Below are 25211 nucleotides of genomic sequence, written 5' to 3'. Positions count from 1 at the left end.
TGTCAATATGATAACATCAATGATGATGGAAATATGACGTTGCTAAACATCACTATTAAGTACCGCTAATCCATGATCCACAGGGCAGCACTGCAGCTCTTTTTCTTTTGTCCAAGACCCTTGCACTTGCTCCTGTCAGATCTCCTCAAAACATCCATGGAGCAAGTAGGAATCCAAACTCCAATCTGCGACGGGCTTGCCCCATCAGAGGCCAGCTACTCTCAGCACGTGTTGCACATCTGCGTAGTTTCCCTCAATTTCTTTTTTTATCAAACCCATTTTCAGACCAATTGTCAGACCTTTATCAGACCAATGGTCAGGGCCCATTCAGCTCTCCTCGGTACCCTCTTCTTGGCCAGCCCCCAGTCATGACCTGTTTGAATGGAGTGTTAGCATTACCTGTTAACGTGAACTTTTGTATGTTTTGGTGACTGTCAGGGATGTTAAACTAATATTGTCGGAGCTTCTGTGAAGGCATACAGCTAGACAGGCTTCTCTGCTCATTGCCAGTCTTTCACCGTCTTTCTCAGGGCCCCACCAGGCTAGCCCTGGCTCTACATTAAATGGTAGATGTGAGAATTTTCAGTGGCCACCTTCAAGAGGACCTAGGTAACTGGTAAGCATTGGAATTGCTGGGGATTTTGAGAACTGATTTTGCTGGCTTTAGAGCTTTACCATTAAAAGTTTTTGCCAGGAGAAGGAATAAAATTTTGACACTTGATGACAGAAGCCTTGTTCTCTGAAGCAATAGTGTCTCAAGTCCCCAGATAATATTTTTTTTTTTTCCATATAGATATGTGCACCAAATTCCAGGAAGACTTCACTTTCTGTCAGCCACCCATGCAGCCACAGGCTGCAAGTTCTCTCTTAACATCAGTTCTTTGCATCACAGCTAGGAAGATGCTGAGGGAGACCAGTGTCTTGTATGGAAGAGATGTCCTACTCCATGAAAATGTCCGCATGAGCTATGGTCTATGGAATAATTTGCCGTTACTTGACAATACCATATGCTAGATACAGGCCCAGAGACTCGCTGGGGAAGCTGAGTCCCATTCTTGGTACGAGTTTCATACCCTGCTCCACCTTTTTTTTTTTGCTAAGAATAGTTAGTGAATAATGCTGAGATTTGAGAAAGACTTTTTTTTTTTTTTTTTTTACATAGACGGAAGGGTAGATCATCAACATAAATGGTACAGAGAAGCTGGAGCAAAATGATTCCTAAATAGCATCAGCTGGGGTTGCAGCAAAATCATAAAGTAGAGGTGCCGTGTCTGAGCGTACCGTGTGTGTGCGCGTACTCACCTCGGGCATCGAAGCCTGCAGCGACGGCAGCGAGGCCTTCCAACTTGCTATGGGTAGTGGTCTGACACAGGGGTGTGGATAAGTCTTAACAACACTGGGATTTCCTTTGTGTTGGCTTGCGATGTCTCTGGGGTCAGTGTGAAAATACATCGCTCTAGAAGCCCATTTCATGATGTAGTTCTGCACATGTCTCAAAGAAGGTCCCCTAAACGCTAAGATATGAGAACAAGGGTTGTAGCTACTGATGACAATGAGTCGAAGCGGCTCATATTCAGTAAAAATTAATTGAAATTTATTCAGTTCTTCTCTTTCCCAATCTCATTAACGTTTCACTTTTGGAGTGCAAAACTTTCTTCGCACAGCCACTGGTGTGATGCACTGCGTTATTTTGCCAAACACCTTTGGATTTTATAGTCAATATTCTCTCAGTATGTAGCCTACATTGTTTCTGAAGTTGGCCTAAAATCACACCAACTAACTCCAGGCTACGATTTGCTTTAGGTTGCTGTGTTTGGCTTCCAGAGCCCAGCCCAAGTTCCTTTCGAGTCAGTAGGATTCTTTCCATTGGCTTTTGCAGTACTTGGATCAGATCCGTAGTGTGTAATTCCTCCTCCTGCTTCCCCTCCCTCCCTGAAATATTCTTTAAGAAAGTTATTATAATCTGAACAATAACAGTATTGGGCCAGATTTTCAGTTCCTATAAAACCGAATAGATTTTTTTTCAAGCCAGTAAAACTATGCTCATTTACATGAGTTTAATATCTTTACATACAGCCTATTATCTCTTTAATAAGTCATAAAGCTCTCTAAACTTATTTGTGTGAAAACCAGAGCCATTTAGACTATGTTTCACTTTGATGCCAAAGTCCTATGCAACGACAACTTAGTTTACCTAACTTTTATTGGCTATTTTTCTTGTTATCTCTTGATACAGCCTTAACGCATACCAAAACTATCTATAGTTTCTCCCTCTGCGATGCTATTGTCTGGTTATCTGGTTTCTCATATGTTTGCTTCACCATAGATTCAACTTAAACACAGATTCTAGAGAGAACAGCTTTAGTGACAGCCCTGCTTCAGACGCAACTGAAATAACGAAGATTTATGGCAGTCGTAAACATATGTTGGATTTTATTTTACAGAAAGGGTTTTCTCAGTTTCAATTGGCTGGATGGTGGTGTGAAAATAGACATGTGTCATGAATTTATTTACAGTGATAACTGACTAATAACCTCATTATTGTAGAATCCAACTTTTTCTTTCTCAGACATCTCATGCAATGAAAAGCGGAATTGGGTGGATCATAAAATCTCAAGAGCTTTACCTCCAGCTGAAGTACGTTGAGGAGGAAACTGCTTTTTCAGTTAGAAAGTAGAGCAAGTTATTTTATTCTTTTTTTTTTTTTTTTCTTGGTGAGAAATCCTTTATACCTCTGTGAACCTGGAGCAATTCTGAAGCTAGCAGAATTATTCTGGATTTGTGCTGGGGTTACTGACATCAAAATATGGCCGTAGGAGTAAAATGGTCCTTTTGTGGCACAGCACAGCATGAACAATGACTATATTTAGTATGTAGGAAAACCCAGTCTCTATAGAAAGCAAGCATTCAATGAATTTCAGAGTAGTATAATAATACAAAGAGAAAAGAGGGGAAAGACAGAAGATGTACATTTAACCTGAGAATCAGGAAATAACATACCAGCAGTAGTTTTTATTTGTCTGCACAGTAGTCCCTAAGGGAAATTGAACCAAACATACTTTTTGCTAACTTTCCATTCCTAACTCTTAATCAAAAGTCCAGATACGAAGTGCTCTTGCAACATGACCCGCCCTGTGACAGTACGTGGAAGCTGAAATTCAGCAACAGTTAACTCCCTCCCACAGCACCATCACGTGTTGCAGTGGACCAAAGTTGGGCTTCAAATGTTTTAACACGAAAAGTTTTGGGGGCATTTCTCAAATGCTTTTTTAGGCATTCAAAGAGGAGAAAGTTGCTAAATAAAATTCTGTAGACTGTTGTCTCAAGGCTGTGTCACCATTTGAATTGCAATTTTCAAACTTGATGTAAAAACCATTTGCTTCATTCATGATATATTGTCCGGACTAAAGATATGATTCAAATCTCGTACTGCTGAAGGCTGATCATAGCACTGTCAGTTCAAAATGAAGTCTTGAGACTAAAATACAAAGCTTGAGATGAAAAAGTGTGATTGGTGAAGATGTGGCTGATTCTACTTGCATAGCCCTGTAAATCTAGAGAAAAACCTCACTCGTATATAGCTATTACAGAGGCTAACGCTCCTACAACCCAGAGCAACAGCACAGACAGTCTCAGTAGCTAAGAGGTGTTAATTAAACTAAGAGTACTTGAGTGTGCTCTCATTGGGATGGATCAGAAGTAACTTTATTTTTCAGTATCTGTAAAGCTGAATTGACTTCCCACTGTGTTTCACAGAAAAACCAAAATGCAGAAACAAGAATTGCCTTGCATTAAAAAGCTTTAAATGAAAACTTTCAAACAAGATTTCATTTGCAGCTGCTTATTCAGATGAAGAGATTGATTCCTTATAAACTTACTCTGATTTTCAAACTTTAGAAAGTTGTACACCTTTCCATGCTTTCTTCACTCCAGGTGAATCTGTCTCCTCATGTAACAGAAATCAAACAAGATATTTTTAGTCTGAGGTGGGGTGTTTGTTGGTTGGGGGGGGTTAAGAGTTACATTTTTGCCTTTTATTACCTGTGATATTGTTTGAGAATTTTTCTTGTTTTGTTGTCTGTGCTATGTGTACTAATCTGAATTGTGCGGTTACGAAAGGCTTACGTGCCACTTAAGTCTCAACTGCAAATACTGTCAGCCCTCGAGGGAGTTTTGGACATGTAGAAGAGCCCATATACTCATCACAGCCATAAATCCAAATGTCGTTACCCAGACTACATTAAACAGCTTCTAGCATGCCTTTTACAGGGCCAATTTTTAATTTCTGGCGCTACGGCTAAATGATGTTTAGCGGTTCATGAGATGTGCTAATCAAAGTATTTTTCAGTGCGTGATTTATGATGTGGCTTCTATAGAATATGCTGCTTTATGATCCCTCGCTGGTATTTACTTGACTGTTCTGCATGGAGAACTAGAGGAGAGAAATTAGTGAAAGTGCCAACTGAAGTCACGGGTGCAGACGTGGGAGAAGTTACGTTGGTGCTTGGTGAAGAATCTTATTTGAGTGTAGGCAGAAAATGAGCGTGGATCTGGAGGATACACATCAGAGAGAGGTACCTAATTTGGCAGTTAGATACTCCTCTCAACCTGAAATTCCTTTGTAGGTCAAGCCCCAGTGTTCCTGGAATAAAGGCAGCAAGCGTAAGCAGTACTGAGCTCTTCTGCTAGTAAGAGCCTGGGGACTTTTCTTGTGTTTTCTTTCCCAACTCAGCATAAATTCAGGTATCTCCAAACAGTTCCAGACACATTATTTCTGCTGTCCCTCATTAGACTAATTTAATTGCAACATTGGACTATTTTAGTTAAAATGTAGGTCAGCAATACTACATTGTTAAACTAAAGGGTACTTCATTTTCTTAAATAACTTCTTTGATACTTTAAGAGATAGAGGAGATGGTTTTGGTTGTTTGCCCTTCACTACTCCTTTTATATAGATCCCTAGCCTATAAAGAAAAGCCAGTTTCAAGGCATATAAAATGGTGTCTTTACTAACATATTTTCAAAAAATTAATCTGAAAAATATTTGCGTTCCCTAACGTGTTTATACTAAAAACATGAAGAACAGGATCACTCGGTGCTACAGGACTAGAAAAACATGTAGCATTGTTTACATAAAATATTAGTTTTAAATATGATCTCATTTTTCTTACCTTTTTAATTTACTTATTACATTCAAATAAAAACCATTCTACTATTTCTTTTCCTTTCCTTCTATTATAAAGCAGACTACTAACATACGTCTGTGACTTTTAATTAAAAGTCAGCACAGCTTTTTCCGGTAGAAAAAAATGTGATTTCCCAGTGAATGGTTCCCTCTCAAGAGGTTTTGGTTTTTTTCTCCCGTCTATGTAATTTCAGATGCTGCACAACAAACATGTGATGGTTCGTGTTGGAGGAGGATGGGAGACTTTTGCAGGTTACTTACTGAAGCATGACCCGTGCCGAATGTTGCAGATCTCCCGAGTGGATGGGAAAACTTCTCCAATCCAGAGCAAGTCTCCGACCCTCAGGGACATGAATCCAGACAATTATCTGGTTGTTTCTGCCCATTACAAAACCAAGAAGGAGATTAAGTGAAGTAAGCTTCTCATGTGATTGGGATTCTATGTACGTAGGTCCAAATTATTTTCTCAAGTGTAGTAAATTTAGTTTATGCTTTAAAAGGACTTTGGAAAATTTAAGACAGACTGGAAATGGCAACCCATTTTGAAAATCTTTGAACTGTAGAACTATTTATTTCTAGTACTGTATCTTTTATAGCAAATTACCCTTGATAGGCTAATTACTACAATCAGATAAGAAATAGACATATATTTTTAGCCAAATTATTACTCTTTAATATGTGAATGTATACTTAGAGTTACATAAAGGAGTGGATCCTGTTAATGGGAGAAAATACACAATACAATATATTTGTATGAAAATCTTATTACATTGAATCCTTGACTGTTAGGCTAGCTGAAAAATATATATGCAGGTGGAAAATGAATATTTGTGGAAATTATTTGGTAATGCCTTTTGAAATGAAATAAAAATTGACTATTTTTATGGGTTGCAAGATTTTCTTAACCAGTAGAATATAAAGACTTACTGCATGCCAAACGACTTCCCAAACTGATTACTTTAAAAAAAAAAAAAAAAAAGCCCAAGGAAAAAACCCCCACACCTTCTACTCTTTAAAGCTAAAGACAATGCTCAGTGCTAGATCTGTACGTAGGTCCTTCCTGTTTTTTACGAAGTTGCCCGATATAGAAGCACGGGGAAGTTGAGAGGTTGCCCCTTCCTCTGTCAGACAATACGGATGTACTGGGAGGGTGGTGTACTGCAACCCACGAAGGGAAGCAGGAAAAGATGCACAGCCCTTGGACTCGACGAGCTTCAGAAGATGCTAGTCCCTCCTGAGTCACGAAACACTACGCTCTTCTTGAATCTGAGCTTTTCCTTCCCCTTATTTTTAATTTCGTTGGTCATGCCAAATGTGAAATATTCATTACCCTGTCAGTGGAGTGATTCACATTCTTGTAAATCATTCACACACCTCTAAAATAGCTAAAGGCATATGGGGGCTTAGTTCATTATTTTGGCTACTTTTCTATGTTTATGTTTGGTAATTTATGTGCCTTGTAACGTCCTAGAAAAATCATTTTATAGGATTATTTCACTGACTGTATAAATTTGAGCAGAACTCAGTTGTTTCATTACAAATGAAATAAAATTTTTTAAAATACTCATACATTTTGAAAGTCTTATTTATTATTTGTAATCTGTGTTCCCAAACTTCGCTGCTACTGACTGGATGCCTACAATATACAATACCGCCTGCTAACCTAATAATGAGGTACACAGTGAACGAGACAAGGATTCACTTACTACAGATAGCACGGAAATATCCAGATTTTATTGAAAGTTAATTTTCCTTTGCAGGGAAAAAAAAAAAATTGAAAGCATTCTTGAAATACTTTTTTAAGTACCAGCTGGTATTTTTCTGTCTTTATTGAAGTTTAATTTTAAAACATATCCTTCCTTATGATCTGTCCCTGTGGTCTTTAAAATTAACAGCAAAGTATCTACTGGCTAGGCAGGATCAAGACCTTCTTCTTTCATGTTCCATGCCTTACTAAAATCAGCACGTTTTATCTCACTTCCATGGAACCATTCTACCTCACAGTCTAAAAATATCTGCTAAATACAGTTTCACAATTGCTTGGTGCACCATACTAAGTAGCAGTCCATAATTCCAGACATGGTTTTAGAAAGAAAAATTGCAGCCTTTTATTCTTATTTTGAGACATTTTCTAGGATGATTAAATGCATACTCAAGCAGTAAATCCTTTGAAAAGCCATTGGAAGACCCAATTCTCATAGAAGCAATGTACGTAGCCCTTATGGGAGCCGGGAACAGACCGTGAGCAACATTATTTTAAAAAAATGCAGCACAGCTGAAAAAAATCATGATCTTAATATGTGCACCAAGAGATCTGTTTTCAAGTGAACAAAGAAGAAAAAAAAAATGACTTGTGAAAGTGTCAGATGTTTATTTTGAAGTAATGGTTACTCTTTAAAACATAAATAGTTGTATTTCCATCATCCAAGATTAAGTGTGCATTACTATTATGTTTTTTCTTTAAAATATTTGATGGTGTTTACATGTTAATAAATCACGAGCAGGCAATTATAAAAAAAGTATTCTTGGGTTTATTTTAACATTAAACTTCAACAACCAACCCTGGTAAATCCAAACCAAGATTTTAAATTAAACATGAACTGCTTTATGTGCTTGGACTGTAGGTATCAAAATAGTCTTTTTTGATTCAGGATACTCAAAACATCTTAAAAAAAAAAAAATCACATTAAAACACTTCCTGACTTAAAACTTCAACTTGGCCTATTCCAAAATGGGAAACCTATAAAGGACTTGTTAAAGTATTGCCCCTACCACCTAATCTGTGTAAAAAGCTTGCAGGTGGGACTTGGTGCATTTGATGCACCTGGTGTGGGTGTGGATAGCAGAGGAGGAAATTAAAGCAGGAGCATCAATAAAGTGAAAAAAAAAAACCAAACAACAAACTGTGCAGTAAGCTAGTTAGTTCTGGAGGAGGAGGTTGGGCGTATGTTCTTCAGAAGGTAAGTGTTGCTGCTCTGATAAATGGTATTTTCTTCGTATACTAGCTCCTATAGCAATGTAGGAGTCGGGGAATTTGTTAGGAGCCTAAGGCTCAATTTACAAAGCTAAAGCTGAGCAGCAAAATCTTGCTCAAAGAGGTATGGCCTTTGTTGCAGTGATGGGGGCAGAACAGGCTTCATGTCGAAAGTATTTGGGGAGAAAAAACCCCGTTGTTTGACCAGCTAGCTATAGTGGATGATACTTGAAGTTTCTATACCAAAATCTATGGTATTAAGGTATCTAGTGTAGATTTCTAGAAGGCTGAACTGAATTGTAGAGTATCAAGAGGGAAGACCTGCAGCTCTTCTCTTGTCCCCCCAGGTGAGGGAGGGTCTGCTGAGACTGGAGTAATTTCTTGTTAAAAGGGCAGGTGATGAGTTGCGGAAATGTTGAACTAGCCATGGAAGATGATTGTAAGGAAGCGTGCCGTGTAGCGATTTGAGCTTACTCTGTCGCTGTATAACTCAGCTGAATGTGAGTGTTGAGGAGGCTCGAAGTCCTCGCTGGGTCATAGAACAAACCTCATGGGAGCTCCTGCTGGCTCCGAATAAGTGACTGTGCTAAAGATGGCTAAATTGTGTTAGATTCCTTATAAAACCTATTATTATTACTAATGTCAAATAAGCATCACCACGTTGGAAGCAATTCGGAATTAGTTTAGAAATGTGACATTTGTTATTGCTCATTATGGGAGGTACCTTCTGTCACCTTGCTGCTCATATATTACCTGGAGTTTTTCTTCCAAGCAGGATTCTTTACATAAATGAGTGAGGATAGGGTTTTTTTTTTCCTCATCTTTATTAGTGATGAGCGCTCCTTCCCTTGCATTACCACCTTTTTTTGCAACAGCAATTTGGAGATAATACGTAAAATCTATGGAAGCTAGTTCAAGGGCTGTTGGTGGGGATGAGTGAAACAGGGAGGTATCAATATATGTGTGGGGGAAGGTATAGCAAGTTTCTTATAACTTAAGACCCAACACTGAATTCATTATATGTGTTCGTTTTAGGTCAGGGAGATGAGCTGTTTGCCGCACCACAGCGTTACAGAAGCTTCTGCTAGAGATGCTTACGGGGGGTTGGTTCTTTTTGGGCTTATGTGTTGTACTGCCTTGCTTGCTGATACGCAGTACCTGATAGGGAAGGAGGCAGAGTGCTTTTTCTTTGCTCTGTGTCTCCTACTTTCTTAGCCTGTGGTATGTTAGGAATCTAAAGTAAGGTGAAACAGGCACGTGGGATCGTGCGAACCTTTATGGGGCTGGAGAGGTTTTTCCATCCCAGTCCAACTGCTGGCACCGCTTGTGCCTGATGAGCTGTGTCCCAGTGGTTTAGTCTGTCACCGTGCCAAATCCACGTGCTGAAGTCATCTGTTTTCCTAAGGGCCCGCAGCGGCGCTACCCGCCCTTGCGGAGACGCGGCTTCTGTGCCCTCCCAAACCTCAAGGAGCTCTGCCCCGAACACTCTCTCCCTGGCACGATCTGTGTAGTTTAACAATACGCAGTAGCAGATGGTTTCATTTTCTGTTACCGCAACAGCTATTATGCTATCGCAGTCACCGAGAGTCAGCCCCTTCATTTCAGCTTACGAGCGCTGGTCTTTGACTGCCGGGAGTTTTTTCAAGTGATCTGCAAGAAAATGCTTTCAGAAGGTGGAGGGGAAAAAGGCAGATACTGCTGTAAAGCAAACAGAATGTCAGCTGCCTAGATAAGCCACACGAAAGGATGCATTTTAACAGCCTCCAAGGTGAAATAAACGTCTAGGATTGGGGGAAATAAGGACAAAATTCCTATAGTGTTTCATATTTACTTATTGCAGCACTAAGTGGTAAGAAAGAGAGGGGAGGTGTCTGTTTCTAAAAGGACAGAGCAGCTTTAATCTACCTAGCTCTCAACCTTACTGTTCAATGGTACGCTTCGGGTAGCGATCAGTTGTATACTACTGAACTGCAGTATTTTCTCCTTTTATTCTCAACTGCATTTAATGTTACCGAAAAATTTAAACCAACAAGAGGTGTTTTTATTTACCCAAGTAACTTCCCAAATTCAGTTCAGACCGGCCATCTGAACAGTGAGACGGGTATGGTATAGAAACCTCTTTAAAAATAGCTTTATCAATCAGCAATTTGTAATACAGAACTACACACTCCCAAATCCTCTGGAATGTTTCTTAGCTGCAAGAATGAATCTGACATGCAAAACAGGGACTCCTAAGAAGCAGAAGATATATCTGGTTTTTACTTAAAGGATGGAGAGAGAGAAGAGCAGTGTTTTCTTCTACAGTAATTCTGCATTAAGTACAAAGTCCCCTCGATCCGAGGTGGTTCAGACCTTTACTCCCACCTCCCAGAGAAGCTGCCAGGCAGACAGCCGCGAGCACGCCAACTGTTTTTGCAGGCCTGAGAGCTGGATGACGAGCAGTGTGGGTGTTTGGACAGGGTGGTCATCTCTTTCTCAAAGGCGAAGCACCTTTACTGGTGACAGCACCTGGAGCAGAACCCAACAGGCTTGCCTTGGGCTGCCGAGCGAGGATGGGCAGCACAGCGGTGTGACTGCTTCTACACTGGAAACTCCTCCAATTTTGACAGCATTGAAGGATCAACAGGTGACCCAGGAGCTGTGACTTGTTTCACTGGGTTATTTCAATGGTTTTAAATGAAAGTCTTCATGATATTAATCCAGCACAGACTCGTGTCTGCTCAGTGTGCTAGCTCTTTCATACAGTAGGGGCTTGGATGAAGAGAGACTGATGGTTATTTCCTCCCCTTATGGTTTTGGGGGAGCAGTATGATGGAGAATGAAGAGAAGAATACATTAAGTTTGAAATATCCCAAGTGACCAACCAAGTGTTAAGTGCTGCTTAAGTGCCTTTGTAGGACACCCGCTGTGACAGGTGTCAGATTGAAGTTCACATTTCAAATTAATGTTTAGTATATTTTATTATAACTCAATGCACTTTCATTAGACTTACTTAAAAAAAATTCACTATGACCAGTTAATACACCGAAGAGAGCAACTGCCAGCAATCAAAGGAAACTGAAGGTATTCATCTGCCAAGGACACAGCTTTTTAGCCTAAACACCATTATATTAATATTGAAAAGTCTCCCTTCTCAACTCAATTCTGAAGGCTAAGCCAGGAAACTCACTGTGTCAGGACTGCGCTCCTAAGACAGCATGAGACGCTGTGGGGGGAGGTAAAAGAAGAAATATTTAGTTCAAGGAAAAAAAAGCCTCTATAGCCTAAACTAGGTCAGAAATGGGGCCAGTAAGATATTGAAGCCAAGCATAATGCTCTCAGGGGGGGAAAGTAAGAGCTAGATTCTTAGTGATGATCATGCTGCAACGAACTTCTCTCCTCTATCAAAGCAGTGGCTCAAGGCCACCGGTTTGAGAATCTAGTTGTAACCATGTGACAACATCTAGTTGTCATGGTTTAGGTAGCTCTAAATAATCAAAGGCAGCTTCACATTTGGGAAAGGGATTACAGACATTGCTGAATACAGAATAAAAGCGACAGAGCTTTGGGCATTTAGCAAATGTTACTGCACTGCAACAAACCCACCTAGACAGTACAGAAACTTTAGGAAATGAACCACCCAAGAGGTGACATAGTCTTTCGTTTTTTGTTTTTTAAAATCCTGAGAAGTGCAGCATTGCCCTCTTGTGGTAATAAAGGAGAACAACTAATAACAGTATCTTTAATTTAATGTTTAACTTCCGGTATTCATTATAAATACTTACAGACTCAAAAGAAATCCACATCAGAAAATGAGAACAATTATTAGACTCATAATAAAACAGCTTTCTTGCTATAAGTGTACAGGGTTTATAAAGGTTTCTATTTTTTTACCTAGTGTGACAAAATGCTTCGATTTCTAAGGACCCGCTGTGAATCTGCTTTCTTTTTTGAAAAAGGCACTAAATCCCAAAGCAGTTCAAAAGTCATTAGGAAACCGAAAAGAAATGCTGTCACCCACATATTCAAATATATATATTTATGAACAACTTTCTACATGAGGACTTAGAGAAAAGTTTAATTGGAGAGCTTGAAATAAGCGTCAAAAACAACACATGGGCACCTGAGCTGTGCCTAAGCCAGTCATACGCAGACATACATACACCAACTGACCAGACAGCAGACGCATACTGACTGACTACGTGTAAGGAGGTCACTTCCACGTGAGAAAACCCATCTCACTCCCTTGACAGGGAAGCAATAAAACATGCACATAAAACAAACAAAAAAATTGGCCAAAACTTAGTGTTCAGAGTTAGTTCTTAAGTTTCTTAGTGTATGTTTCCACATCTCTTCTCCCACGATGGCAAAGTACTGCTGAGTCTTCATATGCAAACAGCAAAAGCCACATGATGAGTAAGTGCCACTCAACTGCAGAAACTGGCAAGTTATTGGCAGTAAACATCAATCATCTTCTCTTCAGAATTCATACTTCTTTATCCAACCTGCCACTAAAGACAAAAACAACAAAACACACTGCAGGTTTGTATGAAGATAGGGGAAAGAAAGGAAAAAAACCCAAAGAAACAACCAAAAATACCCCAAACACCAGAAGGCTGTCTGAAGACAGTAAATTCCCCATTCTAACACCTTTTATGTCCAACAAATTCAGCCCACCAGTGGCAGCTTATACAAACTCCTGCCCCCGGAGTCACATCCAGCAATGTGGGTAAGAGATGAAGGCTTATGAAGCTTGTGTTTCGATAGCCAGATGCATCTATTGCCTTGGAAAGATTCTAATTCTTAATCAAATCTCTGCCTGGCCTTCTGAGACAAGGTTTGCATTAGGAAAGTAGCAGCAGTCAAGTTCAACAGTATCTGTGCCAACACTGTGTATTTCTTTTGTAAAGAGAGAGAGATAACCTGAAACCCAAAGCCATTACCCTACTTAGCTCAAGCATTTCCTATAAGCTCTGAGGGAAGAGAGATAATCTCACCCAGTACTGAAAACAGACATTGGGTTCAGGTCAACTCAGTGAGGAGGTCCCCAGTGCTGAGAGTACTGTCAAACTGATGCATCATAGGTGCAGAAACTGGGGAAGAAGAGCGGGGAAAAAAAAAAACCCAAGCTCTCTGCCATCCTTGCTGTCTTTGTGTCCCAGAAATGACATCTCATCGAGAACACTGCGTGATAACGACACATGCTTCCATTTCTATTCCTTTTCCCTTCCTCTTGGTTCTCCTCAAGTTAGTCAATCTTGTAGGCAACAAAACAGGATTTTCTCAGTGCATATACGGACAGTGGCATCATGTTGTTTCTTTTTTTAAACTTACCCTCAGTCCTCCTTCTCCTCCAGAACCTGAAGCTGCAATTCTTTTTTCTATTTCTTCCTGTTTCTTTTTCTTTTGCTCTACAGAGTAAGCGTTCTTAATACCTCGAGAGGAAGCCTGGGAGAAAACACATTTGGGTAAGACCAGTTAGCTATTTTTCTGGATAGAAACCGAACTGCCAACTCTTGGCAACACCATTTTGTGAACTCCGGTTTGCGTGAAAAGACTGAAACATTGAGTAATGCTACTATTACATAAACACAGACCTTTCAGGATACTACTTTGTGCTGTCAACTCTTGGTCCCATAGGTATGTGAGGGTGTTTTTGCTTCGTATCATTATTACATCCAGGTGAACGCACCTAATGCAATTACATGTACCTCCTTTGCATCCTAAGATGCAGAACCAGAACCTCCCTTCCCAGAAGTCCCATAATTTTTTAGTCTATGGTTCTTTTCCAGCGTCAGGGCCTATTCTTGCCCTCACAAACAGAATTAACTGGGAAGAGATGACTTGGGCAGACAAAACTTCCAAGAACTTCAGCTGTTTCGTTATCAGTTCACTTCTTCTATGTCTTTTTATCAGAAGGCTACCTAGAGACAGGACACAGATGATGGAAATCATAATGACAGCTTCTGTTCTAACACTTGATAAGTGGACAGAGAAAGTCACAAGCTCTGTATAGCTACTACAGAAATTGATGGGAACTTTACATGCAGGGGAGGAAAAAGGTTGCGTTAGTAGTGCTAGCCCAGGCTGTAGGAAATCCAACTTCTAAATTGTGATGTGTGAGAAATAACCTGTGCGATAGCCTACCCTTCAAACTTCATAGGATGTGTGGATAGCAGTAGTACACAGATGAGAAACTTGTCAACTGCCTGCTGCACAGCCTGGTGATGATGGTCTAATGAGGAACTAGACTAGATGGCAGGAGTATCAGAACTACAGACAAACAGTTAACACTGTAAACCTAGAAAGAAAATGTTTTAAAAACTGATTCTTAGCTAAGTTTAGGGTTATGATACTACAGCATAAGCTATACAAAAGACGTTAAAATCTACCAAGGGAAAACAGCAATGCTCTCACCTGAAATTCAAGGCCCTGATGACAAGCACAATTCTCAATGAGCTACTAAGGCAAATCTCACCAACAAATACTAACGTACTGAGCCCCTGTGACATCTAGCTTTTAGGCAACTGGCCTTCCAAGCGAGTTCGGTACCCAGACTGTCTCTACAGCACCCCTAAAGGAAGAACACCTCGACTTCAGGCTGAATACTGAGCAGTTAAGAAGCATGTACAGGAAAACGCTAAGCAGAGAAGGACATCTGATCTATTCCCTTGTCCCTCACGAGGGAGGAAACTGAATTAGGCTGCTTGCAGGACACCTCCGTTACCTGACATTCACAGGATGAAATGCTCTCAAAGGTAGTCCTGAAAAATCCTGGTAGATGTTTTATCTCTTTGCCTTTTAAGAAAACAAAAAGTAACAGAGTGATAGTTCCATTTTTCTTTAGCAGCTTAAGGGCTACCGTAGAACTTCAAAGCCATCCATAACTCAAGTTGCTTCTTTTCTCCTTCCTCCCAGAAAAGCTTTTTAGCCATTTAAGAGCTAGATGGGGACGTTCCCCTTTCACGTGCTTCTCAAAAGTGTACTTCCTACAGTTATGCTGAAAATAACCTTTGCAATTTAAAATTATGTGTAGATTGCTTTTAGTATGTAGTCTGACACAAAATCAAGAGTTTTTAAAGAAGGACTCCGAAGCATCACTCAGCTGTTGCTCCAGTTATTCACCAAACTCCCTTAAAACCAGGTCAATGTGGTCCTCATCAATAACGGTTGACTTTTAATTCAGTATGTAATGTCACTAACACTCATACAAACAATACATTCCTTTCTCTTCATAGTTCAGCTGTGGTCTCTAAGATACACTTGGTAGATTTGGTATGGTGTATGTTATAAGCTTTTTTGAGAGGTATGGAAAGGAAGAAATAGGCTAGCTGGTTTTACATTGTGCTAGAACACTTGTATCCTACCTCTTCTAACTTTAAGGGTATTGCAGTAGTTAAAGCTTAGCAACCTTAAAAAGATAGAGTAAATTAATACTTCTTCTGTGCTGGAATCTGAGTTGAGGTTTCAAACGTGCTCAGTTGTTGCCATGTTGATAAACTGAACTTGCAAGTCCCCGTAACCTCCATATTTGTAAGACAAGTACAAGTGCAGTACCACTTGAAATTGCTGCCACAATTGTTTGACAACTCTGGTCTGAAATACTTCTCAATCTCTTGTTTTCAAGCCTCATAATGAGGGAAAAAAAATAATGTCGAATTTGCTCTTCCAATTCTTAGGCTGTTTTTTTAACTACTGCAAAACTTCTCCCATCCAAACAAGACCAGTCATCTTGCAGTGGTCCTTGAGTGCCTACCTAGCTGTGAAACTCTACTGTAAATATATAGAAAAAATGGCATAAAGGTAAAACATTAATGATACCATGAAAATATTTAATGACAATTCCCACAATCAGGCATGATATCCAGTGTTCCCCCAGGGGCCCTAGCTGTCTTCCCCATTAACCAGTTACCTAAATATATGTTGAATAAATGGTATTTTATCAGACGTTACCTCCATCTGCCTCTTTTCAGCAGCTTCTGCTAGCTGTCTTCTTTTTATTTCCTAAATAAAATGTGAAAGACAGTGAAATTCTATTCCAGTACAGTCTGTACATTCTTTTGAAAGTCTTGATTTTTAAAAATGACTCAAGTCTGTAACGCAAACTGCCACGAAATGCCAACCTTAAGTCAATTAGCATCATCCTTCCCTCCACCGCCAGTCTGCAAGAACGAAGTGTTTTCAGTGACTAATCTGCTAGAAGAGCAGCTGCTGACATACAGATTTCTGGTGGGATTGGACTGTAGGTATTCAGCTGTCTGCATCACGCCTTCGCTCCAGAAAAATTCAGACCTGAACGGGAAGGCGCGCAGCCTGTGAAATGTCCTTTTGGACTCCGAAAAGGGGAACGCTCGCTCTCCCAGGCCCGAGGGCTCCTGTCCCGCTCCCCTCAGCCCCCTGAGGTGAGGGGTACCGGAGCGCGGAGCTCCCGCCCGCCCAGCAGCAATGTCACCCTAGGAAGGTGAGCCAAGAAGCGAGCATCGCTGTGCACCAAGGGAGACGAGCACGGTTTCCCCCGTTTCTGGTTAAAATGAGGGTCGTCTTGGCCTCCAGTGCGGCACGAAGCCCCTTCCCGTGAAACCCCCGGTCCCCACACAAGTGCCCAGCAGCGAGACGTGGGCCAGAACCGAGGGAGGGAGGCTGCGGGCTGCCCCGGCAGCTCCCCTGCCCAGGCCAGGCGGCCGGGCCCCGGAGGAGGAGCACAGCCGCAGCCGGGGGCACTCGCTCGCTCACTCCTCCCGGGGCACTGCGGCAGCCATGAGGCCTTTCCCCGAGGGCCTGCCGCGGAGCCCCGGCGGCAGCGCAGGGGAGGCCCGGCCTCCATTTTGAGGAAGGCGGCCCGTTCCCGCCGCCGCCGCCGCCGCCGCTCCCCCCGCCCCGGCGGGCAGGGCCGCCGCTCCCCGCGCTCGTCCCCCGGTTCCCGGTGCCTCTGGGCGCCACCGCCCGCTTCCAAACAACCGGGCGGAAAGCCAAGGGGGGGGGGGGGGGGGGGGGGGGGGAAGGAAGGGAGGGGAAGCCGCCCCCGGCCCCGCACTCACCGGGTCGGGCGTTTCCACCACGTCCTTGACGGCACCCCCCATGCAGGGCAGGCACAGCCCCATGGCGGGCCCCACCACCGGCAGGGCCGGCGATCGGTGAGGGGGAGGCGGCGGCGGCGGCGGCTCCGCCCGCGGCCCTCGCCAAGCGCCGCGATCCGGCAGGGCCCGCCCCGTCATGGGGCCGGCAGCGGCGGCCCGGGGGCGGGCATGGCCGGCTGAGGGCCGGGGGGGAGCGGGGTGGAGGTGGCGGTTGTGGCGGGCTAGTGCCGTAGGAACCGCCGCTGCGTGTTTTCAGGGTGCGCTTCCCGAGGCAACGCAGGCGAATTCAGCCAAAAAGCACAGGGCAGGGCTGTGTTTTACTAGTGCTGTCACACACAACCGCCCCGGGCAGTCGGCTGCCCCAGTGCTGCAGGCCCGAGAGCTCGCTCTCCATCCTCAGCCAGGCGAACTCCTCGCTCATACAGAGCCCAAATTACCCCCCAGATCGGAATCGGTGCCTCATTTTCAAGCTGTCGCTGCCTATCGCTGTATCTGAACACACAGAGATCCCGTTGAATTCATTTCAAATCACACATCCTGAGCGTTTGATTCAAAGAAACTAACACAATAGTTGGAGTAACTATTAGGTAGGTATTCTTTATTGGCAGCGCTGGATGCTCGGGGGATCGCTCCACCTATCATGCTGATTTAAAGAAACTAACACAATAGTTTGATTAACTATTGAGTAGGTATTCTTTATTGGCACCGCTGGATGCTCGGGGGATCACTCCACCTATCGTGCACACCGTCGGGTTTAATTGTGTAGGTTAAGTACATGTTCTACATACATATTCACTAGATTTCTGAGAAATGTTATACATATTCATTAGTTTTCCGGGAAACTGTTAGCATATGCAAATGTCCTTTACGCAGGCGCATTGAAGGTCTCTGGTGGTCTTCAGGAGTCCTCTGGTGGTCTTCCATCGTCTTCCTCACTTGTCCGCTATTTGACCCTCTTCAGGTGATTCTGCGCAGTATGGTCCTTTACATGTTTTGATACATCAGTGCTTGTTAGTGCTCTTATTATCTAAGTTTTCATTAGTGGTGTAGAACCATATGGCTAGTTTAAGCTAAATTATCTACAAGGACGAGAACAAAGGTAGGAGTTCTTATCTTTTCTGGCCCTATCTATTCAAGTAAGGCCTCTACTTGTGCCTTCTCAACAAGAGCGTAAATTCATCAAACACTTAATTAAGTTTTGTGATTGCTCATGGTTCCTTCTTGCTCATCACTCCCAAGTACCAGTCTCTGACAGGCTTAATCCTTGACAAACACCAGTCCTTGGTATGTAAAGTTACAGAGAGACAATCATTAAGCAATAAGCAGTTCGTTCTCTATATCACCCTAAGCTCCGTGCCCCGGTCCCGCCACGGGCGAGGGGCTCTCTCAGGCCGAGTGTCACCCTCCCGGTTCGAAGCTCTACCACCCTTCTGGTGGGGTCCCGAAGGTTCTTCGGAAAAGCTTAGTGCCGGCTTGCCGACGGGCAAAGCCCCAAGTGCCGGCCTTCGCTTGCAGCCGTCCTTCCCCGGGGCAGCAGCACGATCGCACCGGTGAAGTCGCCTTGGGGGAACGGCGGGGTTGGGGAGGGGGACGCACACACACACGCTACGGACCTGCGCAGCCCGCTCCTTGTACGTGTCGCATCCAGCAGCCCTCGGCCTTTTTGGCTTGGATGCGCAGCCGAGGAAAGCGGTTCTTCGCCTTTCTTTGCTGATTATTTATGTTCATCCTGAGGTAAATGCGATTTTTCTTTTTTTTTCCTGTTTTGATGTTTTTAAAGGCTCGTGTCACTTAGAAAGCTCCTGGTTTTAGATGGATTAATGCTTTATTTCGCGTTCAGTCGTTCGTCCTCTTTGAAATGGTTTGCTGTGGCTTACCGGCAGGAACTGCCGTGCAAGACTTTCTTTCCTTGCTGGCCTTCACTGGAAAACTCGGTATCACTAAACAGAGGAAACCAAAAGTCTTTTCCTCTTTTCTGGCTCCTCCGCTGTTTCTCTTTCTTTGTCTTAAAATTTTGCTACCTTCTCTTCTAGCTATTTATAGTAGACTCCGGCATTACCCTATTCAGCAACATTTCCTGAATTTGAGTGTTAGTGTATACATCTGTCCCCAAGGATTATATGAAGAGTATAATGTATATTCTTCATAAACAATGCAACATCTACACAGCTTCTTTCCTGCCTCTGTGATTTTGAACAAGGTATATGGTTTTGCACCAACGTTCTCATCCTGTGATTTCTTCCACAAGCCCGTGATGTCATACCTTATTGTAAAGTACTAATTTTAAGTTCTTGTGTTTGCTCCCTGCAGCCATAATTAGCCATCAGAGAGGGTTATTGCATTGCAAAACTAAGTACTTTACACAAGTCACAACACGGTCCTGGGCTTTCTGAACTGGACATCAAAAGTCGCTGTCATCATGGGAGACTGATGAGGCTGGTGGAAGGGAGAGCAGGAGGAGGCTCACCTGCTGCCCGCCCCTCGCTAGCGAGGCTGTGATTGTCTGCAGGAGTGCACAAAAGCTCTAGCAGAGCAGCTGGGTTGCGTTGTGTTGTCCTAGGAGCTGCAGCAGAGGTGCTGTGACTTTCCTGCTGCGTGGTGTAGTGGGTTATGATTTAACTTTCCACTTTGTAATGAAAGCGGTTTGTTTTTTTTTATTTTATTTTTAAAGCATCAAGATGCTATCATTTTATGGTTATGTGGATTAAGTGCTTAGTGTTTGTCAAGCTTCGGGTTAGAAATGAGGGGTTCTTGGCTGGCTGCAGTCCCCATTTGATCCATCAGTTCATAATCCCAGAGTGTGGCTAAAATACGCTTTGCTGCCTGTAAAAAATTTAGAGGAACATTGAAACACGCTTGGACAGAACTCTGCATAGAAAAAGAGAGCACAGCTTTCTGGTAGTATGAGCTGGTAAGACATACAACTGAAAAGGTGAGTGGTTCAAGCAAAACTTCAGTTCTTTCGAAGTGCCTGCATAAGGTAGTCAGAAAGTTGTTTATTGGGAAGTAGCAGGAGCTATGGTAGCGACTTCTTGTTCTACAGCAAAGGGCTTACAGGTTATCACTGAGGGTTTTCAAGGCTGATGTTTTTATTGCTGAAGTTTTAGGGATAACCTTTCAGTAAAGTCACTTAGATTGAGGTCCTTTAATAACTGGTTCTTTGAGACTTCCCAGAATGAGCTTAAAGAAATTCTCAGGATGTGTAATTTGAAATTAATTCAACAGGATCTCTGTGTGTTCAGATACATTGATAGGTAGCGATAGCTTGAAAATTAGGCACAGATTCAGATTTGGGGGGTAATTTGGGCTCTGTATGAGTGAGGAGTTAGCCTGGCTGTATTCCAAGAGCCAGGTGAGGATTGATAGCGAGCTCTCTGGCCTGCAGCACTGGGGCAGCCGATTCCCTGAGGCGGTTGTGTGATAGCACTAGTAAAACACAGCCCTGCCCTGTGCTTTTTGGCTGAATTCGGCTGCATTGCCTCGGGAAGCATATCTGAAAACACATAGTAGCAGCAGTTACCCATCTTTCTTTTTTTAAGAGAGAGTCTCCTAATCCTTACCACTCAATCTCTGCTTTTCTTTCTCCTGGAAGCTTACTCCCCCTGTTGGGTGTGAACAGTGCAGAGCATCCCTCTGGTTTTTGGAGTAAAGCTCATCTTCATAAACACAACAGCAATCACTTGATAGAGCAAAGCGTGCCCTTCTCCATTACAGGTTGCAGTGCTCTTTGATTAATTGCCTGCTGAGTATTTCGTGATGCTGTGAGATCAGATATATTAATGCCTGGTAGCTCAATAGTAACAGATGATAGGAGTCTTCTATTTGTTTTAGGGCTTTGGGGTCAATTTTGTCCGCTTCCTCCACCCTGCCAAATAATACTGTAGTGGAATAACACATTAGTTATGTAATCAGCGTAAAAAGAAACATAACACTGACATTAATAGTCGTAGCACATGGTTTTTAAATGGGGTTGCTAAGCTGACCGATTTTAATTTTTTTATTCATGTGATGAATTGTGTGTAGTGAGTTTTGAATATCTGATTTAACAAGAAATACAATTTAAAAATGTCATTGACCTTTCCGCAGGTTTTTGGCAGCTCATTAGAAGATTTTGCAATTTGTTAATTGGTTAATTTGTAACGGTTTAGTTATGGTGGCATTTGTGCAGGAATGGTATTGAATTGCATCTTAATCTGACTTTATCAATGTTGATTAGTCTCTAGCTCTTATCTTCTCAAAAGCCAGCAGGTGGTACTATTGACACAAAAATTTCCTGTATTTCCCAGATCTATAACCACGCCTTTGATTTATTGTTTTGTTTTGGTATTATGGGCAGTGTGGCTTTGAATAGGAATGACGATGCTACTATCTGTTAGACTTCTGGAAGTGTCAGAAAGCTTTTCACAACAACCGACAAGGACTGCAGGGGGAAAAAGGCAGTTTTTACCCTGCTCTATTGTGTGTGCAGGATAATGGAGGTACAAGGGAAATTGCTTCAAGAACCCTGGCCAAGTGACTCACAGGTTGATGACTTTCACTTCCAGGGTGAAAATTAGCCTTTACACGTACTTAGTCTGCCCCGTAAATGTCTTTTTCAATACTTCTGTCTTCCGAAACGCTTTGTGCCGTTGCACCACTGCAAAAGAGAATCTATCGAGTACAAGGTCTAAGGGGGGCACAGTAACTGTAGTGTTGACCTTTGAACGTGGGCACTTACTGATAATGGAGGATTCATGTTAGTACTATTGCACGTAAAGCTAGAGAGAGAACCCATTTCTGACTGATAGTTTAGAAAGTTATCATGCTTATTTAATCATTTAAAAAGAAAAAATGAAACTCATTAGCGATTAAATTAAAGTTGGGATTTAACTTGGGAATATTCAGTTACTTATCATACCTTTCTTCCAGCTAATAAAAATATTCATTTGAATTTTAAACTTTAGGAATCTTTCTTCAAGGAAAGTCAGGTGTCTGCAAGAGTGGCTGTGACTCAGTCGTAACTGTGGTTTGGGAATCGGCAGTACTTGCTTTCGCCATAGGCAGCTTTTAAAGCAATAAAGATACGGAGCCCTTTCCAGGAAAGGCATGGAGCAGCTTCGCGCCAGGCTATCTGCTGGAAAAGTAATTGTGGCATCTGTGAACATTTATATACGTCTTTGTGGCCCTGATATGTTACTCTATAGTTGTTAGCCGTCAGTTTAAGTATCAATAGGAAAGGACTGAAGCTAATCAATAAAAAGGCTGTCATTGATTTCCGTGGCAGTGCTTATGGGTGGCGATGTGCAGCGGTTGTCTGTCGGGTTTGGTTAGCACGCCTCCGGGTCTGACGCTCTCCAGAGCAGTTCTACTAAGTCAGTCCCACTTAAGTTATTTCTTCTCTGGCTGTATTGTTGCATGCTGCCATCCTCTCTGAGTAGTAAATTGAAGGGGAAAATCAATTTCTGGTTGTAGAAGAGTTCTTGTCTCTGTGTAAATGCCACCTGCGATAGAGGGGAATGTGCTTATGGAGTCCTGTCAGTTACAGAACAGCAGGTTGGGCTGGAAGGGAGTGTTTCCACCTCTGTCCTGTCCTCTTCAGGGCCATTCAAGTGCTCTATAAAACACATATAATCCAGCCAATAAGTGGTTAGCCACAAGAAACAGGCGGACTCTGCTACGCTTCAGGCACACTGAATATATTGAAGTTGGCAACAGTGCTGGTTTTAGATCCTCAGCTGCTTTGTTCTGGCTCCTTCCTTCTCGGGGCGGGGGGTTCAAGAACAGCCATGCGTGTAAAGCCTTCCATCCAAAGGGCAGTTACTGGAGACGCAGGCTCTGAGTACTGGCGTAAGGAATTAACAAACAAGGCGACTCTGATAGTTTTTATTCATAACATTTTATTTATATACGGAGACGTTGATTCCCACCACAGAGATCATGAAATCTTAAGACATCAGTTCATTCTCACCTCAGTAGCTTCTTAGTAGTTCCATCAGAGTTCATGGTAGAAAAAGTTAAGGACCTTCTCTTACTGTTGCCAGATCAGGGTCTTAATTATTGTAATTGGTTGTGGGCCAAGAGAAAAGAGACAGTTGCATGGGATGAGAACAATTTATTGACTTAGTATTTTGTGTCTTTTTATAGGTCTCTATCTCAAGAGTTACCTCCGATAAGAACCTTAGATTTGTACTTGTCTGGAAACGTACAACAAGAAAATTTCTAGACAGTGTCTGGTTTTGGACAATTTAGACAGCTAGCTCTTAAATCACTAACTTTGGACAAAATATATTTTATATATGTGCATAGTAGAATATTAACAGCGAAATAATAATGAACTTTAGTTTTTCCCGCTACTTTAGATGTATATAGTTCTGCACAAAATGTAGGGAAGGACATGGGGTCTGTAAAGAGCAGTTAGATGAAAATACACAATTAATACTTCATGACAGATTAAATGTGCTAATTCTCAATGTCATTGAAAGCTTGAGAATTTTTTTAAAGAATGTGGCAAGGCTGGTTTTTTAAATTTATTTATTATCTTAACTCATTCTAACCAGAGGTGAGTGAATATGGTGTAGTGCTTAATTATAGATTACGGATGCAGATATGCAATGTTCACTTCATGAGTTTCCTCAAATTTCTTTTTATAATTTAGCTTAGGGATTACTGTGAATGTCAGACTGCAATCCAAGCTCTGTACGATCTCTGAGAGTACAGCTTTTGTTGAGGTCCATGAAAGCGGAGCTTTTTTAAGCTATGGCTTAACTTTCTTCAGAAGCTTTCAGCTAATCTTGGTAGTTTTCCTTCGTTAGCAATGAATCCCTCTCCATTATTTTCACATCTTTCCTCATGGCTTGTCACGGTCTGCTCAACAGAAGCAAGACAGCTTTTCAGGTTTAAGGATGTTGCTAGTTGGTGACTAAAAACTTGCATGCTGCATACAAGCCTTCTGTCTATACATTTTCTTTCTGTGCAAAACCCGCTACGTACGAAGCACTGAAATTTCTGGGGAAATTCAGTGTACAACTCAATAGCATCATATCCTTGAATAAAATCGTAAAAGCATGTGGGAATCCTGCTCAACTGACTGTCCAGCATCTGATGATAAACTCTGAATCCTGGTGAAGCTCCTTCAGATTTTTTTTCTGGTTAAAAAAAAGAATGCTTTTAGGTACTGTGCTGAGCATGTTCATATGATGCATTTAACAGTCCAGAATACCTCAGACAGTAATTAGGGACTGCCAAAAGAACATCTGTTTACAGTCACCACTTCTAAGGATACATTTGCATCATGAAATAGCTTGTGCTTGAGTACAAGGGCAATTAAAACCGAGAAGGAAGATTTCACTGCTTTTTAAGGTCAGTTTGCTCTCTGCTTGCCTTTGTGCTGCTACACAGTTCGAAAAATCACTGTGCAATAGACTCCTTTACAAGACATACGGCAATGCTATCTCCCTCTAGGATGTTAGCAGAGATAGACTTGGAGTTATTGGGCATAAAATAACTTCTAAAACAAGTGAAATGCAGACCGTTTTCCTACGACTGGGTGAGGACGGGAGCAGATGATTCTTGGCTTTTGTATGTTCTGCTTGGTTTCTGCAGGCATCTGATACTCTCTAGCCCTGCCTGGGGCACCAGTTTTGTATCTTGGGTACAGAACGGAATTAAGCTCTTGCACATCTGGCTTCTGCACGTCTAATAACCCTCACCAGTTTGACAGAGGGGTTCCCAATCTGTTCCCTGCCATAGTGTCTGTCTTCCCAGAGACTGGTACAGCTTTAATGTACCCTATTAAAAGATGATATTCTTGCTGAAATTTTGTCCTGCTCGAAATCGGCTTGATACAGCTGCTCTAACGCTTTCCTGTGTGGGTCTTTTACTGGTTGACTGCTCACTAACGTGGGTCATATTGTAGAGTTGCGTCTTCAGACCTGAGAAATGCTTAGGCCCTTGCAAAGAGTGTGGCATATAAAGAGTAGGGCTGTGAGAGCAGGGGCATCCTACAGAGCCTTCTACA

At 42.2% G+C, this 25211-nt stretch overlaps 2 protein-coding genes across 8 annotated transcripts in view; one reads left to right on the top strand and one right to left on the bottom strand.

Annotated features, from left to right (window-relative positions):
• Positions 1 to 6752, top strand: part of GAS2 (growth arrest specific 2) — a 98833-nt gene extending 92081 nt beyond the window's left edge. For all 7 annotated transcript variants that reach the window (XM_030039759.2, XM_030039757.2, XM_030039762.2 and 4 more), the window contains exon 8: positions 5380 to 6752. In XM_030039759.2, coding sequence (XP_029895619.1) covers positions 5380 to 5598 — 219 coding nt within the window. In that variant the 3' untranslated portion in view covers positions 5599 to 6752. The remainder of the gene's footprint in view (positions 1 to 5379) is intronic.
• A 5117-nt stretch (positions 6753 to 11869) lies between these two features.
• Positions 11870 to 17368, bottom strand: LOC115352115 (small VCP interacting protein). Its single transcript, XM_030039806.2, has 4 exons — positions 17177 to 17368; positions 16092 to 16142; positions 13473 to 13586; positions 11870 to 12649 (listed from the first exon to the last, which is right to left on the bottom strand). Exons 1-4 carry the CDS (start codon positions 17351 to 17353, stop codon positions 12635 to 12637), a joined length of 357 nt encoding a protein of 118 aa, XP_029895666.1. The 5' UTR covers positions 17354 to 17368; the 3' UTR covers positions 11870 to 12634.
• Positions 17369 to 25211: the final 7843 nt, after the last annotated feature.

This window comes from Aquila chrysaetos, chromosome 16, assembly GCF_900496995.4.
Source record: "Aquila chrysaetos chrysaetos chromosome 16, bAquChr1.4, whole genome shotgun sequence".
In the NCBI taxonomy this organism is placed as follows: Eukaryota; Metazoa; Chordata; class Aves; order Accipitriformes; family Accipitridae; genus Aquila; species Aquila chrysaetos.
Note: the sequence above shows the minus strand (reverse complement) of the source record. Positions and strands in the feature narration are given on the sequence as shown.

Coding starts and splice junctions, on each gene's coding strand:
- LOC115352115 (XM_030039806.2), bottom strand. CDS start 17,353: ATGACGGGGCGGGCCCTGCCGGATCGCGGCGCTTGGCGAGGGCCGCGG. Junction 16,143..17,176: donor TGGTGGAAACGCCCGACCCG/GTGAGTGCGGGG, acceptor CATTTTATTTAG/GAAATAAAAAGAAGACAGCT. Junction 13,587..16,091: donor CTGAAAAGAGGCAGATGGAG/GTAACGTCTGAT, acceptor GTTTTCTCCCAG/GCTTCCTCTCGAGGTATTAA.